General features: G+C 41.2%; 1 protein-coding gene across 1 annotated transcript in view; it reads right to left on the bottom strand.

Annotated features, from left to right (window-relative positions):
• The window catches only part of dock2 (dedicator of cytokinesis 2), a 167325-nt gene that overhangs the window by 82491 nt on the left and 69963 nt on the right, over positions 1-14871 (bottom strand). The window contains exon 25 of the mRNA XM_088343674.1: positions 3758-3900. Within this exon, the coding sequence (XP_088199800.1) occupies positions 3758-3900 (143 nt within the window). The remainder of the gene's footprint in view (positions 1-3757; positions 3901-14871) is intronic.

Genomic DNA, 14871 nt, shown 5'->3' with positions numbered 1-14871 from the left:
ACCAGTTCAGGGTGTCCCCTGTCCACTGCCCAAAGAAATTGGGATGGGCTCCAGCACCCCCGCGACCCTACTGAGGATAAGCGGTGCAGATGATGGATGGATCGATGATTAGAACAAAACCCCAATGGTATGGTAGTCCTCCTAGGCCACATGCCTGATATTAACATATACAGTTAGAGAATTAAAAATTGGGATGAAAAACAATATGTGAAAATATGGTTATCCGATCAGTTTATTTATTTATTTATTTTTTAACAAAGTTGACGAAATTTTTGTTAAATCGTCCCTGCTATATAAAAATGACTCATCCCCTTTTTTTGTATTTATTTGCTGATAAATTTCAGGGGGGAAATTGAATTTGTATAATCAGTCAATCAAATAATTGTAATTGCTAAAGCCCCCCCCCCCCTTCTTCTCCCACTCTCTGTCCCTCTCTTTCTCTCTCAGTGTCTGTTTACTTTCTTTTGCTCTCTCTTCCTTTTTCCTTTTCTGTCGCTTTTCTCTCTTTCTCTCTCTCTCTCTTGCTTTTCCCTTCTCTCTTTCTCTTTTCTGTCCTTCTCTCTTTTAATTTCTCTATGGATTTCTTTCTTTCTATCTCTTTCTTTCCCACTCTCTCAACATTTCTTTTTTATCTCTTTTGTTTCTCTCTCTCTCTCTCTCTCTCTCTCTCTCTCTCTCTCTCTCTCTCTCTCTCTCTCTCTCTCTCTCTCTCTCTCTCTCTCTCTCTCTCTCTCTCTCTCTCTCTCTCTCTCTCTCTCTCTCTCTCTCTCCCATTCTCTCTTTATGCCCTTCTCTTTGCTGTCCTTCTGTTTCTCTCTCTTTTTCTATTTATCTATGGATTTCTTTCTTTCTCTTTCTTTCCCCTCTCTCACTATTTATTTTTTATATCTTTTGTTTCTCACGTTCTCTCTCCCTCTCTCTTTTCTCTATTTCTCCCTTTCTCTCTTTCTTTGTCCCAGTCTCTATCTTTTTATCTCCTTCTCTTTGTCTTATTTCTTTCTCTCTCTTATCTACTAGTCCGGCCCCCAAGAAAATGTTTGTTCTATCGTGTGGCCCCTGAGTGAAAATGAGTTTGACACCCCTGCTCTAAACCCTAACCCTATATTTTAATATTAGTTCTGGACTGTTAATCAATCATCAAGGCAAACAATCATTCTCTTGTTTGAAACAATAACTTGCAAGCGCTAATTGGATGTTTTACCCATTTTTCGATATGATTATATTTTCTTTTTTTCATTCCTCATGTTTACTCTAATTTGTCTGTTTCATCAATCTGTTTGCCGTGGCACCTCTCCTCGCATTTGCTTTATTAGCATGGTAACTATGGCAACCAGAAGAGAAGGCAACGAGGTGATGGGAATGATGTAGCATCCCAAGCCCTCATCTTGCACTCCTGCTTCTTTTTTTTTTTCTTTTTTTTCCCCCTTTTCGCCTCCCCGGGTGCTGCGTGATTGAGATGAAAAACAGGCAGAGAGATGCTTTGATGGAAGGAGGAAAATCTACAGATGTTCTTTTGTGTGTTTGTGTGGTTGAGAATGAATAATATATTTTAAGATAAAGGTGAATTTGTTTTTAGTTTTTCAAGATAACATCTGTCATTTTGGAGGCTTCACTTTTTTGGGGTCTTCTTGTTATTATTCAGCAGGGTCAGAGATTATGAAAAGCAGCTTTTAAGTGAAACAACTGGAGTTTTATTGGAACACATTTTCGCACTTAATATTTTTCACGAAAATGGAGATTCGTCTTTTGTAATAACGGCAGAGATTCAAAGATTTTGGGACAACCTTTTTACAAATAATAAGTACGAATACTCATTTGATTATTTGATAACATATTTGCACATGTTTTTGATTTTTTTTTCAACTGTTTCCTTCTCTAGCTACTCTTGTTATCCACTTGGCTGCCAGGTTATGCAAATATGTGATTGTTTGCATACATGTTTGACGTTATTTTCCCTGTTACCCTCTCTAGCCACTCGAGTGAGCCACTTGGCTGCAAAGCTACACACATATGGGATTATTTGCATGTATGTTTGACATTCTTTTTACTGTTTCCTTCACTAGCCACTCATCTTGGCTACTTGGCTGCCAGACTATGCACATATATTATCATTTGACTATTTGATCATATTTGTGCACATACTTTCCTTTCATAGTTTTCTATACCTTTCAACCTCCACGGCTCCATGCCCGTACAAACTGTTGTATTTTTTCGTACGAAATACAAAAAAATCGTACACCATATTTTTTTTTTCGGAGTGATGCATGATGGGAAGAAGTATTACAAACCAACCTCTGCATATTTTCATTTCAAAGCCATGAGTCATAGCTTTTACAGCCCAAAATATGATATTTTTTTTCTTAATCATTATTTTTTTTGCAAATGTCATGTCTTTTTCCCACCCTGCCATCTTTTTGTTTCACTTTCCCCTCAGGCCAAACGCAAAGCCATCTCATCAGCGTTAATTACACGTCTTCTCTCCTCCTCTTCTTGTAAGCCGCTGCTTCATTACTCCAATTCCCGTGAACAGAACTGGAAAGCGAAAGTCTTCCCTCGCAAAAGACTCGACAGGTTGTCAAAAACCCACCAGAGCAATTAAAAAAGATACAACTCGAGTGGGAAATGAGAAGAGGTCTGTAAAAAACGCAATCCAAAAGGTCAGGGCTTTTATCATTGCAATGATGGATGCATTTTAATAATTCTAAATTATTTCAGCATTTTTTTAAGTGACAGTGTGTAATAATTCACCACTAGAAGCCAGCTAAGGAAGGTGATTGACACTGGAGGATGAAGCAAGTTTTATTTACACGGAGCAGCTAACAATAGCGGATCGCGAAGAGTCATTGCCTGCACTCTATAGACTAATATGAGTGGCTAGAGAAGGAAACAATGGGAAAAATGTGCCAAAAGACTGAAACATGGGACATTGTTGACTTGAATAACCAGCTGTGAAAGAAGAGTGACACTGAAGGACAAAGCAGGAGCAGCTATCAATAACTATAGTGGCTAGCGGCTACCCATGGCCTGCAGCCGAATGGCTAACATGAGTGGCTAGAAAAGGAAACAGTATAATGGCGGAAAAGAAGCATCAGATGCCTGAATAATGGATGTTTTCTCGCGTCAACAGTTGACGATAATGATAGCAGCTAGCAGCAAGCCATGGCCTGCAGCCTAGTAATTAATGTGAATGGCTCAAGAAGGAAGCATGGGAAAAAGGGCCAAATGCCTAAATCAAAGGACTCATCAACATTTGCATGAGCAGCTTCGGTAAAAGTGAGTGACACTGAAGTATGAAAAGGGAGCAGAGAACAATAAAAATAACAGCTAGCAGCGAGTCATAGCCTGTGGCCCAGAGGCTAACATGGGTGGCTAGAGAAGAAAACAAAAAAAAGGTGAGGATATGAAAATATAAAAAATATGAAATGAAATACAATAATACATAAATATCAAATCTCTCAAATGAAAAAAGGAGAAAACATGTCATATGAATATCTTCAAATAGTATTCAAATGAAAAAAATATAACATGAATATAGCACTAATGATATAAAATCGATATAAACTGAAGTATAATTATATAAATCTTTATAAAGGATTATAAATAAAAATATAGAAATATAAATGTACAAATACTTAAATAAACTGTAGAAAATAAAAATAATCAGAAAATATAAATCTATAAATAGAGTATTATATTATAAAAGCATAAAAATACAAATATATATGTTCTGCATCCGATTGTAGAGTATTTATCTCACCACATCGTCTCGACTGAGGACCTGGAGAATGTTGTTGAGCATCTCCAGGCTTTTTCTTCTTTCGTCATGGGGCCCGTCCGCCATGGACGCCAAAGCTCGGATCAGCTCTCGCAGCATCATCGGCAGCAGCACGTCTCTACACTCTGGGGGGGCGCAACATATGCAAATCAGACTTTTAATCGGGAAATCAGAAGAAGCGTACACAAACAAAAGCTGCTTAGAGGGTGAGATCATCATTTTCTCAAGGTTCTTGCGTTAAATTGTGCAAAAACTGACAGCAAGCATAAACAGACAAGACACCATGGCTAACATGGCTAGAGAAGAAAACTGTAGGGGAAAAGCACAATATGACAATGCATTTTAGTTAGGGTGTATGGACTGTGTTGGAAATTTATTATCAAAATATTTCCCTAATTGTTCGAATTAGTTATCTGACTCCATTAACCAAACACAACCTACATTCACCCAACAATTTATGCGCGCTCGTTTCTTGAGGGAAAAATTATTCCCTCAAGACATTTCCACACGGTGGCAGATTTGTTTTCCCTAAAATGCATGGGGCGGCAGTAGCTCAGGAGGTAGAGCGATCGTTTTAGGATTAAGGGATCCCAGTTCGAATCCCGGCTTGTCCGTGTTACATGCCGAAGTGTCCTTGGGTAAGACACTGAAATCCCAATACCCCCAATAAGCAGGTTAGCGCCTTACATGGCTGCAAGGCCGCTATTGGGAAATGTGAAGCACAATGTAAAGCGCTTTGGGAAGTCATTGACTTGAAAAGCGCTATATAAATGCAGATCATTTCATTTCATTTCATAAAAGAATAACGAAGTGAATTTCATCGGAGACGACTGAAGAAGCGACGTTGGAGTCCGTGTGAAGCCTTCTTCTGAAGTCCTTTTGCTTTCTCCCCTTGGCCCACGTCTCCCCGCAAGATGGTGTGCCGGCTACTCCCATGGGCATACCAAGGAAGCCCCCTGGGCTTTACCATCTCATAGACAAGCGTCCCGATGCCTGGGGTACTCAAAACAACACCGAGCCTTTCTGCGTCATCAGGGCCTTTCTGCGTCAACAGCGTCTGGGTGTGCTGATTATCTTATCAGCAGTACGTCCCGTTCCTGCCGTTCCTGTAAACAACATCTTCCACCAGCCTGCCCTGACCTTGTACATTGAACTAAAGCACACTCGGTGAAAATCTTGCATTAAACTGAGTCTATCGTATAAAATCCATTATGGTCAAATGTATAAAATCCTTTAACTGCTATACATGTCAACGATCCAACTAGTTAGAGTGCAATAGATGGCTGTACACATCTGAGGTCCACTCAGCAAGTGTGCTGTGGACTGCTATACACACCAAAGACCCATTTATAGCCACAAACAGCTATACATGCCAAGAAGATCCATTCTAGCTAGGGTGCCGTTGAAGGTTATCGACAGGTAATATCCACCTAGATAGGGTGCCATTGATATCAAAAAGTCGATCCTAGATAGGGGCCCACGCACGGCTTTTGAAGTCAAATATCCATTCAGTTAGGGTACCATAGACTGTTATATATGTCAACGATCCATCTAACAAGGGCGTCATTATATTTTCACCATTTTTGTTAGGTGAGCCTATAGATGTAAAAGATCCGTTTAGCTAGAGTGCTATGCAACAGTATCAATGACAAAGATCCATCTGGCAAAGGTGACATGGATGGCTATGGACAAAGGTCTAAATAGCAAAGATGCTGTAGACTGCTATAAACATCAAGAATCCATCTAATTAGCATGCGATGGTTAGCTATCAAAGTCAATCTAGCCAGCTAGGGTGCCATTGACGCCAAAATAAGTGTTAGTAAGGTACCATGGACAGCTATAGAAGTCAAAGATCAATTTTAGCTACTGTTCCGTGCCATTAACGAATACAGATAACCATAGATAACTATCTATCTAGGGTGCCATCGTCTTAAAAAAATCCATTCTAGCTAGGGTGTCATGGACCGGTATAGATGTCAAAGATCCATTTTTTCCCGGGTTTCATCGAGAGCTGTAGTCTTCAAAGATACATTTTTGTTAGTGTGCAATGGACAGCTATCATCTAGCTAGGGCAGGGGTGGGCAAATTACGGCCTGTGGGCCACATGGAGGGATATTTTCACCTTACCCACCAAACGGAAATGGTGAAAATAAAATGTGTATATATATATATATATATATATATATATATATATATATTGGTAACAACAATAGAAAAAACCCCATACATTAATATTAAAATACAAAAATACTTCAACAGAAATATTGCGACAAATACTACAAAAACACTGCTACAGAGATACTCTCAAAACAAAATGTAGTGCCTAAAACCAGGGACCTAAGTTGCTAAAATACTGTAGAAATACTACAGAAAATACAACATAAATACTCTAGAAATAGTACTATGGAAATACTTAAGAAGGCTACTTTTTAAATACTTATAAAATACTAAAGAAATGCAACAAAAATACTGCTACAGAGATATTCTAACAGAAATGCTACACATATATGACAAAAATATACTCCTGCTGAAACCCTACAAAAAATTCATTGCAGTATTACTATAATTCAAAAATACTAGTACAATTATACTATAACAGGATTACTGCAAAAATCTAACTAAATTAATACTACAAAAATTCTAATGATATGCATAAATTCCACTATGCACGCATGACAAAAATACTGCAGACATACTATAAAAATACCGCCACAGAAATATTACACGTATACAAACATTACAACTACATTTTAAATTCAAATTTGCTTATGACCTGATACATCATTTTGCTTTAATTGAGCACGTCAAAGCAATTAGGATGAGACTAATCTATTTCAACAGAAACTGTCAGGACCAGAACAGAAACAGGACCCACTTGCGTAACGTTTACCACAAGTTTTATTGAAGAAAGGAAAGGGTTGCACCCACGATCCGGTGATCGCTGGGCGCGGGAAGCAGGTCGCTCTGAACGCGGAAGTGGTACTTCCGTGGCGAGTGATGGCGGTGTCGGGAACGGAAAAAACAGGTCAGTAGCCGGGACAGGAGAGCCAAAAAACATGGTCGGGTCGGAAACGAATCTTAAGCCAGGAGAAGAGAGTAGACGTGGTCAGGATCAAAAACGGGTCGAAGCCGGGGACAGACGGGAGCAAAAAAAAGGTGGGAGTCAGGGTCGAAAAAAAGCTTGCCTAGTGTTAACTGAGGTTCACAGACGGACTGACAACAGGTCACAGAAAGGAGTGGGTTTAAAAAGGGACAGGGAGCCAATCAGAGTCCAAGGCAGTTGGCGCCAAAGGAGCGGGCACAGGTGCATCACATCGGTAATCATGACAGGAATATAAAAAGAAACATGGCATTGAGATGTTTACAAGTATATTTATTCATATATTTAAAAAATTGTCATGATTACTGATTTGGGGCACCTGCGGCTGCCACGGGACGTGGTTGGCTGTTGGACTCTTTTCAAACTTTCCTCTTCCGAAAGAAAGATGTCAGACCGTCTGCGAACCTATGCTCTCAGCTAGGCAAGCTTTTGTACTCTCCGACATTATCCTGCCCTGTTTTCCTGTCTGATACCTGTTGCCAACCTTTTTCTGGACCCGTTTTTGCTTTTGCTCCTCCGTCGTGGCCATCGACCTGTTTCGCCCTGTTTCCTGCCTGATACCTGTTGCCGACATCTTTTCTGGACCCGTTTCTGTTTTGCTCCCCCGTCCTGGCCATCGACCTGTTTTCTCACTGTCAACGACTACCCTCGCTCGACACGGAAGTACCACTTCCGCGTTCCTGCCATCTGCTACCCGTGACCGACAATCATCGGATCGTGGATGCAAGCACTGTTCTCTTTCTTAATAAAAACTGAGTAAATCGAACGCTATTGGGTCCTGTCTCCGTTCCTGGTCTGTGACAAAAATTGGATTGGCCCCTTGGACACATGTGGCCCCCGATTCCCAATAGTTGCCCACCCCTGAGCTAGGGTCTCATTGGTGTCAAATATGTATTCTACCTAGGGTGCCGTGGACCGCAATAGACATCAAAGATCCAATTTAACTAAGGTGCCACAGATATCAAACATCCATTTAGCCAGGATGCAAGTGAACGTGGGAATTCCAAGCAAATATTTAGCTCAGCTAGCTTGCGTCGCAGCGAAATGTCGATATCGACGGCGGAGAGGATTAGCCGCTGACACGGTTAAGACACACATAGCATCCCCGCCGGGGGCTAGCATAAACCACACTGTAAACAGTGTTCATTTTACCTGTGAAAAGTGATGGGTCCCAGGGACTCGCATGCTCAAAAATCTATGGGTCCCAACCAATGTTCCCTGTAATTTTCCTTACGGGTCTGGGCGTTCACACTAAGTCGGTGAGCAACGCTTGAAACAACAATGAGCAAGCATAATCCCAAGTGTGGCAAGATAATTAATTATCAAACGTGTCCAAAACTTGACATCAAGTTACATTTTGCTGAGTTTCCGGCAATGCAAAATTATTTTTCTCTTTTGAATGAATTGACTCATGTAGTATTGCGAAGGTTGTACGGCCTACAAACGTCGTTTGTTCTTACAATTCTTCCACAAGATATCCATTTCTTTTTATTTCCTGACATATTTTGTCGCATAAAACTAACATTTTGGGGGGCTTATTTAGTCGGTTGTAAGATACAGAACTGTACTTAATCACATTTTTGAGTGGAAGTACAATGTTGGCAACAAGATTCACTTGATATCATTGGAAATTATTTGAATGCAACACAAACTTTTTATTCTTTTTTTGGTGTTTTTTTTCTACTTTTTTTTTAAATTGCTTTAAAAAAATGTCATTGCATTTATTTTTTCCGAGCTGTTACTTTTTTCTTTTTGTTCTCTACTTACTTTTTTCCTACATTTCTTTCTTTTCTTTTTTGGGGGGCTTTTTTCTAAATTTTTCCTTCTTTTTTCCTCTTCCTTTTTGTTCTTTTTTTCTCAGCTTTTCACTACTTTTTCATTTTGGTATTTTTTTCTTTTTTGTTCTATTCCCCCCTATTCCCGTTATTCTGTGCATAATTTTACTTAATATTTGGTCATGTTGGGATTAAAGAAGCAAAAACAACCTGAAGAGCCGTTTAGGACCCGAAAGAGCCGGTTCCTTTTAGTGAGCCAGGCCGAAGAAGCCGGTTCTCGACAAACTCTACTAACTTTACTCAACTTCGTTTTACTTCGACTCGACTTCAAAATATGGCATTTAGGACACAACGTCAGGGGAACCCGTGTATTTTTACCTTCATGCACTGTAACTTTGACTTAAGTCGCTTCTTAATCAATAATTTTGAGCCCTCATTTTTGTGCGCTGGCTAGATTTTCTTGTGCGCTGAGAATGTGCGAGCAGTGCGCAACTGCGCACGCGCGCAGCTTAGAGGGAACACTGGTCCCCAAATTTAGTGTAATCGCGGTTGAAATTGTAAATCGGCGACAAATATATAATATAAATGTATATATTCAATCAGTTTTAATCATCGAAGTTTATTGGTAATACGAATTAGTTATCACTTCAAGATTTTTTAGTTCACAACAATATTGTACATTATACAAAATAATATTGCTGAAGTAATTATATTAATCCATATTTTCAATCAGTTTTAATCATCACATTTAATTGGTAATACAAAGCAGTTATCACTTCAGATTTTTCAGTTCACAATATTGTACACTATACAAAATAATATTGCTGAAATATGTATATATTCATGAAGTTTTAATCATCACAGTTGGTAATACAAAGCAGTTATCACTTCAAAATTTTCAGTTCATATATTCTTCGTGATTTGCTGTCCCGCCATAGTTGTAATGCCTTCTCAAAGTCCAATCCATTATCATCCTCCTCATAGCGTCACCAGGAATATAATTTAGTCCATTTTGGCAGAAAAGTCCTTTTCTTGCTAGTATTCTTTTGTTTATTTGTCGAATCGTTCGCTTCAAAACACGTATTTTCCTTGCCTTCGCTGTCTTCTGAAGAATTTCTCAGCCGTTTTTTCGTGCCGGAATTATTGCCGTTGTTACCACTTTCTGTGTTATGTTTCGACTTATTACCGACACTGAAGAAATTACCAATTTTTTGTTGATTTGCACCTAATACCAACTGTTTTTTCGGAGGCATACTTCTCTTTCACTCGACAACCGCCACAACAATGACGTCATCTCGAAGCAACGAGATCTCGTTTGCCGAGATCGGCGCGAGACCAAAACAACAATGGCCGATGGCGGATCTGCCTGACGAAAAGTTTGGAGTGCGGTAAATCTTTGTTAAAAAAAAGCTTAATAATGACAATTTGGTGTCAAAAACGCTGCGTCTCGGGGACGCACGTTGATTTAACACTATGCGTCCCCAGCAAAAATGATGCGTCTAGGACGCAGGGACGCGGGCAAACTAGAACACACATTGTTCATTTCGCCGGCAGATGAAATGTGACTAATGCTAGCTTTCTGTATGCAATCCTTGTTGCCGCTAAGTGCATCAATCCAGCTTCCCTCAGCTCCACTCGCGGCAAACACAAACTAATGCCTTTAGCTTAGACGTGACATTCCTGCGCACACACACTCAGACGCATTCGATTTATGTAATTCCCAAAACATTCTGCTGATTAAGAAGCCCTTTGAGGTGCAACTTGTGCCTACGCACTTTGTAGTCCTGATTGCAATAAATCAAACTAAAACCAAGTTATAGTCTGCCAGGGGAACTGTATTTCTGGTTCTCCAGACATTAAAAATAATTGTCCGGGTGACATTTGGACTCGGGATGTTAATTAAAAAACAGAAACATAGTCTCCAGCTTGTAAATTCTCAGATCATGGACCGACGTTCGAGTGTATAGCGTAGGAGTGTCATCCCCAAAGTCGCCTGAGGCCCGGACCCCTAATGAGTCGTTCAAAAAGCTCCCGGTTTCCCTAACCTCAACTTTCGCCAATAATGAAGAGCTGGACACATCTGCCACAACCGGGACACAGGGTAGACCCAATCGCGTAACACTTTCTCACAATTTTATTGAAAGAAAGAAGAAGGGCAGCACCAGCGATCCGATGCTCACTGGATGCGGGAAGCAAGTCGTTCTCCCACTCGGAGTGTGATCCGAATAGGGAAGTGGATCTTCCGTAGCGAACGATGGCGGTGTCAGGGACAGATTAACAGGTCGGTAGCTGGGACAGGGAGAGCAAAATGAAATGAAATGAAATGATCTGCATTTATATAGCGCTTTTCAAGTCAATGACTTCCCAAAGCGCTTTACAATGTGCTTCACATTTCCCAAAAGCGGCCATGTAAGGCGCTAACCTGCTTATTGGGGGCATTAGGGGTTCAGTGTCTTACCCAAGGACACTTCGACATGTAACACGGAGGATCTGGGATTCGAACCTGCGATCTCTTGATCCCCAGACGAGCGCTCTACTTCCTGAGCTACTGCCGACCAAAAGCGTGGTCGGGGTCAGAAACAAGTCGTAAGCCAGGACGGTAGAGTAGACATAGTCGGGATCAAAAATGGGTCGTAAGCCGGAACGGTAGAGCAGACGTGGTCAGGATCAAAACAGATCGTAGCCGGAGACAAACGGGAGCAAAAATGGGGCAGGCGGGAGTCAGGGTCGAAAAAGGCTTGCCTTGTATAAACAGAGGTATCCGGTTTCGATTTTGTCTGTCCTGCCCTGTCCGGTATCTTGCTCCAGTACCCAGTATCGATCCCGTCTGTCCTGTCCTGTCCGGTATCTTGCTTCAGTATCTGGTATCGATCCCGTCTGTTCCGTCCTGTCAGGTATCTCCTCGTGTATCCTGTATCTAGTATCGATCCCGTCTGTCCAGTTCGGTTTCAATCTCGTCTGCCTGTGGCTTACTGTTTTCCCGCGCCTGACTTCTGTTCCACTTTTTCCGCCCAACGATCGCCGAAACACTGGGGTTTGTGTTCTATTTTCTCAACCAAATGCATAAAATCAAATCATTTGAAGTAGGTTATACAGATACTTCTAGATGCTTTTATTGTGTATACTCACTTGAAGGAAGAAAATTAGGTGAAGCCAACAAACCTCAATGACATATTTACCTTCCAGGTATGCGTCCAGGCTTTACAGTGCACATTACTCTACGGTCAACTGAATTAGAGTGATATTTTATGACGTCTCTTAAAACGGATTAAAAAAACAAAAACAATAGTGCTGAATGTTCAATTTAATCTTTTCATTGGCTTAATCTTCTTAACCGCCATTGAGCTTCAAACGCTGTTTATTAGTCATTTGGCAGCATTGCTTTGGACCGCCTCCAAAACCGACATGGCGTCGAGTGGTGTAAATTGCTAGCGGAAAAAATTAGCCGGAGTCCTTTTAAAGTTAAGTGGAGTAAACGTCCTGTCGATTTCAAAGCCTCGTAAAGGTGAAAAACGAGGCTTTTACGCCGGGAGTGACGGACGGCGGGTGTAAAACCGAAATATCCGGAAATGAATTTATGAACGTCGGTCTCGGCTCTCGTGTCTTGGAGAAAAGATATCTCTTTGAGGCGTCAATGAGGTCTGTAACGAGTCGGTAATTAGACGCTTCCTCATTTCTCAATTAGCGTGTCGGAGGGCAGGCTAAAAAAAATGAAGATCCGGATTCATCGGAGCGAAGTGGAAGGCGGCGATTGTTTTCTTTGATTGATGTCTCGGCTGAGAGTCTGACAGCGGCGGACATGCAAAAGACATATGATTAATATCATTATATTATATATTCTGAGAGAAGGTTAATATCAGGGACGGACGATTGTTATCGTTATTGGAGCAATAACGGACAAATAAGACATACTTTTCAGAAAAAAACCCACCATATAACAATAGTCAATCAGCCGACAGTATTTTCTTTCGTCATTCGAATATACTTATAAAGTAGTAACACAACTTGGTTATGTCTCCTCTCTTCTTCTTTGTAGTGTGATCAAGGTACCAGAGAGCCTGGCTTGTTAGAAATATTCTAAGCACTTATATTCCTTATTAGAATATATGTCACGGTTGCCATGGCGCCCAATTGGCCCGCCCAGTGGCGCCAGCTGTGGCTCGTTGACAGATTGGCTTCTTTTCTATTCAAGCAGTGCTCTCACTCACCCTTTGTCAGGCCGTCAACTAACCTCTGCCCTGCAAGACGTGGGTTTTGACTCGGTCCTGTTTCCTGTTGGTATTGCCTGTCCGGTATTCTTCCCGTTTATTTTGTCCTGTTTAATATCAGTTTCCAGTTTAGTTCCTGTCTCGTTAATCATGTTTAATTTTGATATCCTGTTTTGATATCAATCCTGTCTGTCCCGTCCTGTCCGGTATCGACCCCATCTGTCCGATATCTGCTCGGGCAATTGTTATCGATCTCTTTGGCCTCTGGCTTCCTGTCATTACACGCCAGACTGCTGCCTATTGTGCATTACTCCCCTTAAAATAAAAGGCTTGTGTGAGAAACATCACGCATTTGGGTTCTGATCCTGTTCCGGTTCTTGACAGTATAATCAAAATTAAATAGCATATTGCAATAAAATGCATTTAACATTAAAAAATAAAATACAATTTTGAAAATCCAGCACACTCGTGGGCTGTAAAATTGCCCTTTTACTCTTAAATAATATTTCTGGACGGAATTATTACCAAGTCTCGTCTGGAAATAAAGTCATATATAATAAAGCAGGGGTCACCAACCTTTTTGCAAACTGAGAGCTACTTTTCGGTACTGATTAGTGCAGAAGGCTACCTGTTTGATACAATTACAACTTGTGTTGTTACTGTGTAATTACTGTTATTAACTGGTTGTAATTATTTGATGTTGTATGAAAATAGGCACAGTCAACCACTAAAACATCTGCCTTGTATATGTAAGGACCAGAACAGAGACAGGACCCACTTGCGTGCGTTTCTCTCCGTATTATTGGGAAGAAGGGAAAGGATTGTACACGCGATCTGGAGATCGCTTGTCACGGGGAGCAGGTTGCTCAGACGTGGAAGTGGTATTTCGGGAACGGAAAAAACGGGTCAGTAGCTGGGATAGAAGAGCAAGAAAACGTGACTGCGATCGGAAACAAGTCGAAAGCCAGGAGAGGAAAGTAGACGTGGTCGAGATCAAAAACGGATCGCTATTCGGGACGGGAGAGCAGACGTGGTCGAGATCAAAACAGGTCGTAATTCGGGACGGGAGAGCAGATGTGGTTGAGATCAAAACAGATCGTAACGGGAGACAAACAGGAGCAAAAAACAGGGCAGGCGAAAAAGGGCTTGCCGTGTAAAAACAGAGATTCGCAGACGGACCGTCAAAAGGGGTTTGACAGGACTGGGTTTAAATACTGACAGGAAGCCAATCTGTCAACAAGCTGCAGCTGGCGCCACACGGGTGGGGCCAATTGGGCGCCGTGGCAACCGTAACAGTATAAGGGTATTTACAGATTTACATATAGAAATCATAGTATTTTCTTTAAATAAATGTAAGAATTGATCATGTTCGTAAAGTGTAAAGACGCTGTCCAAGTCAATGGTTACTCATTCCTGTTATAAATCAAATTTCCCCAAAAATCCCAATGACCTGGCGAGCTATTTTCCAAACCGGTCTGCAGGCTAATTTGAAATGACTAATCATGCTGGGGAAGCATCAATCACGTTTTCGTTTGCCTTTGATTCAATCTCATTACCCAAATTGCTTACATTGACTTCATCATTTGTGTACTCGTTCCTCCCCCTGTCTGAATATTTCTGGTCGTGACGAATACCGAACGGACGTGCTTAATGAATATGGATGTGCGAGGTGCTGTTACTTCATTATTGTCTGGCTTTAATCATCACAAAGTGTGCACTAACCCCCCCCAAACCCCCCACCAATATGCATTATTGACGCTGAGGTTCGGATTTAATGGCGCTTTGTGACGGCTTTAGAAATCAGCAAATCAACCAAAAATGCCAAATGTATTGTGCTTCTTTCCTATTAGGGATGCACGATAACTATTTCTGTCACGGTTGCCATGGCGCCCAATCGGCCCCGCCCATGTGGCGCCTGCTGCGGCTCATTGACAGATTGGCTTTCCGTCTTTTTAAGCTCAGTGCTCTCATTTTTCCGTTGTCAGTCCGGAAACGAACCTCTGCCTCGCAACA

The sequence above is a fragment of the Urocampus carinirostris genome, chromosome 9, assembly GCF_059441175.1.
Source record: "Urocampus carinirostris isolate Australia breed hairy pipefish chromosome 9, RoL_Ucar_1.0, whole genome shotgun sequence".
Lineage (NCBI taxonomy): Eukaryota > Metazoa > Chordata > Actinopteri > Syngnathiformes > Syngnathidae > Urocampus > Urocampus carinirostris.
Note: the sequence above shows the minus strand (reverse complement) of the source record. Positions and strands in the feature narration are given on the sequence as shown.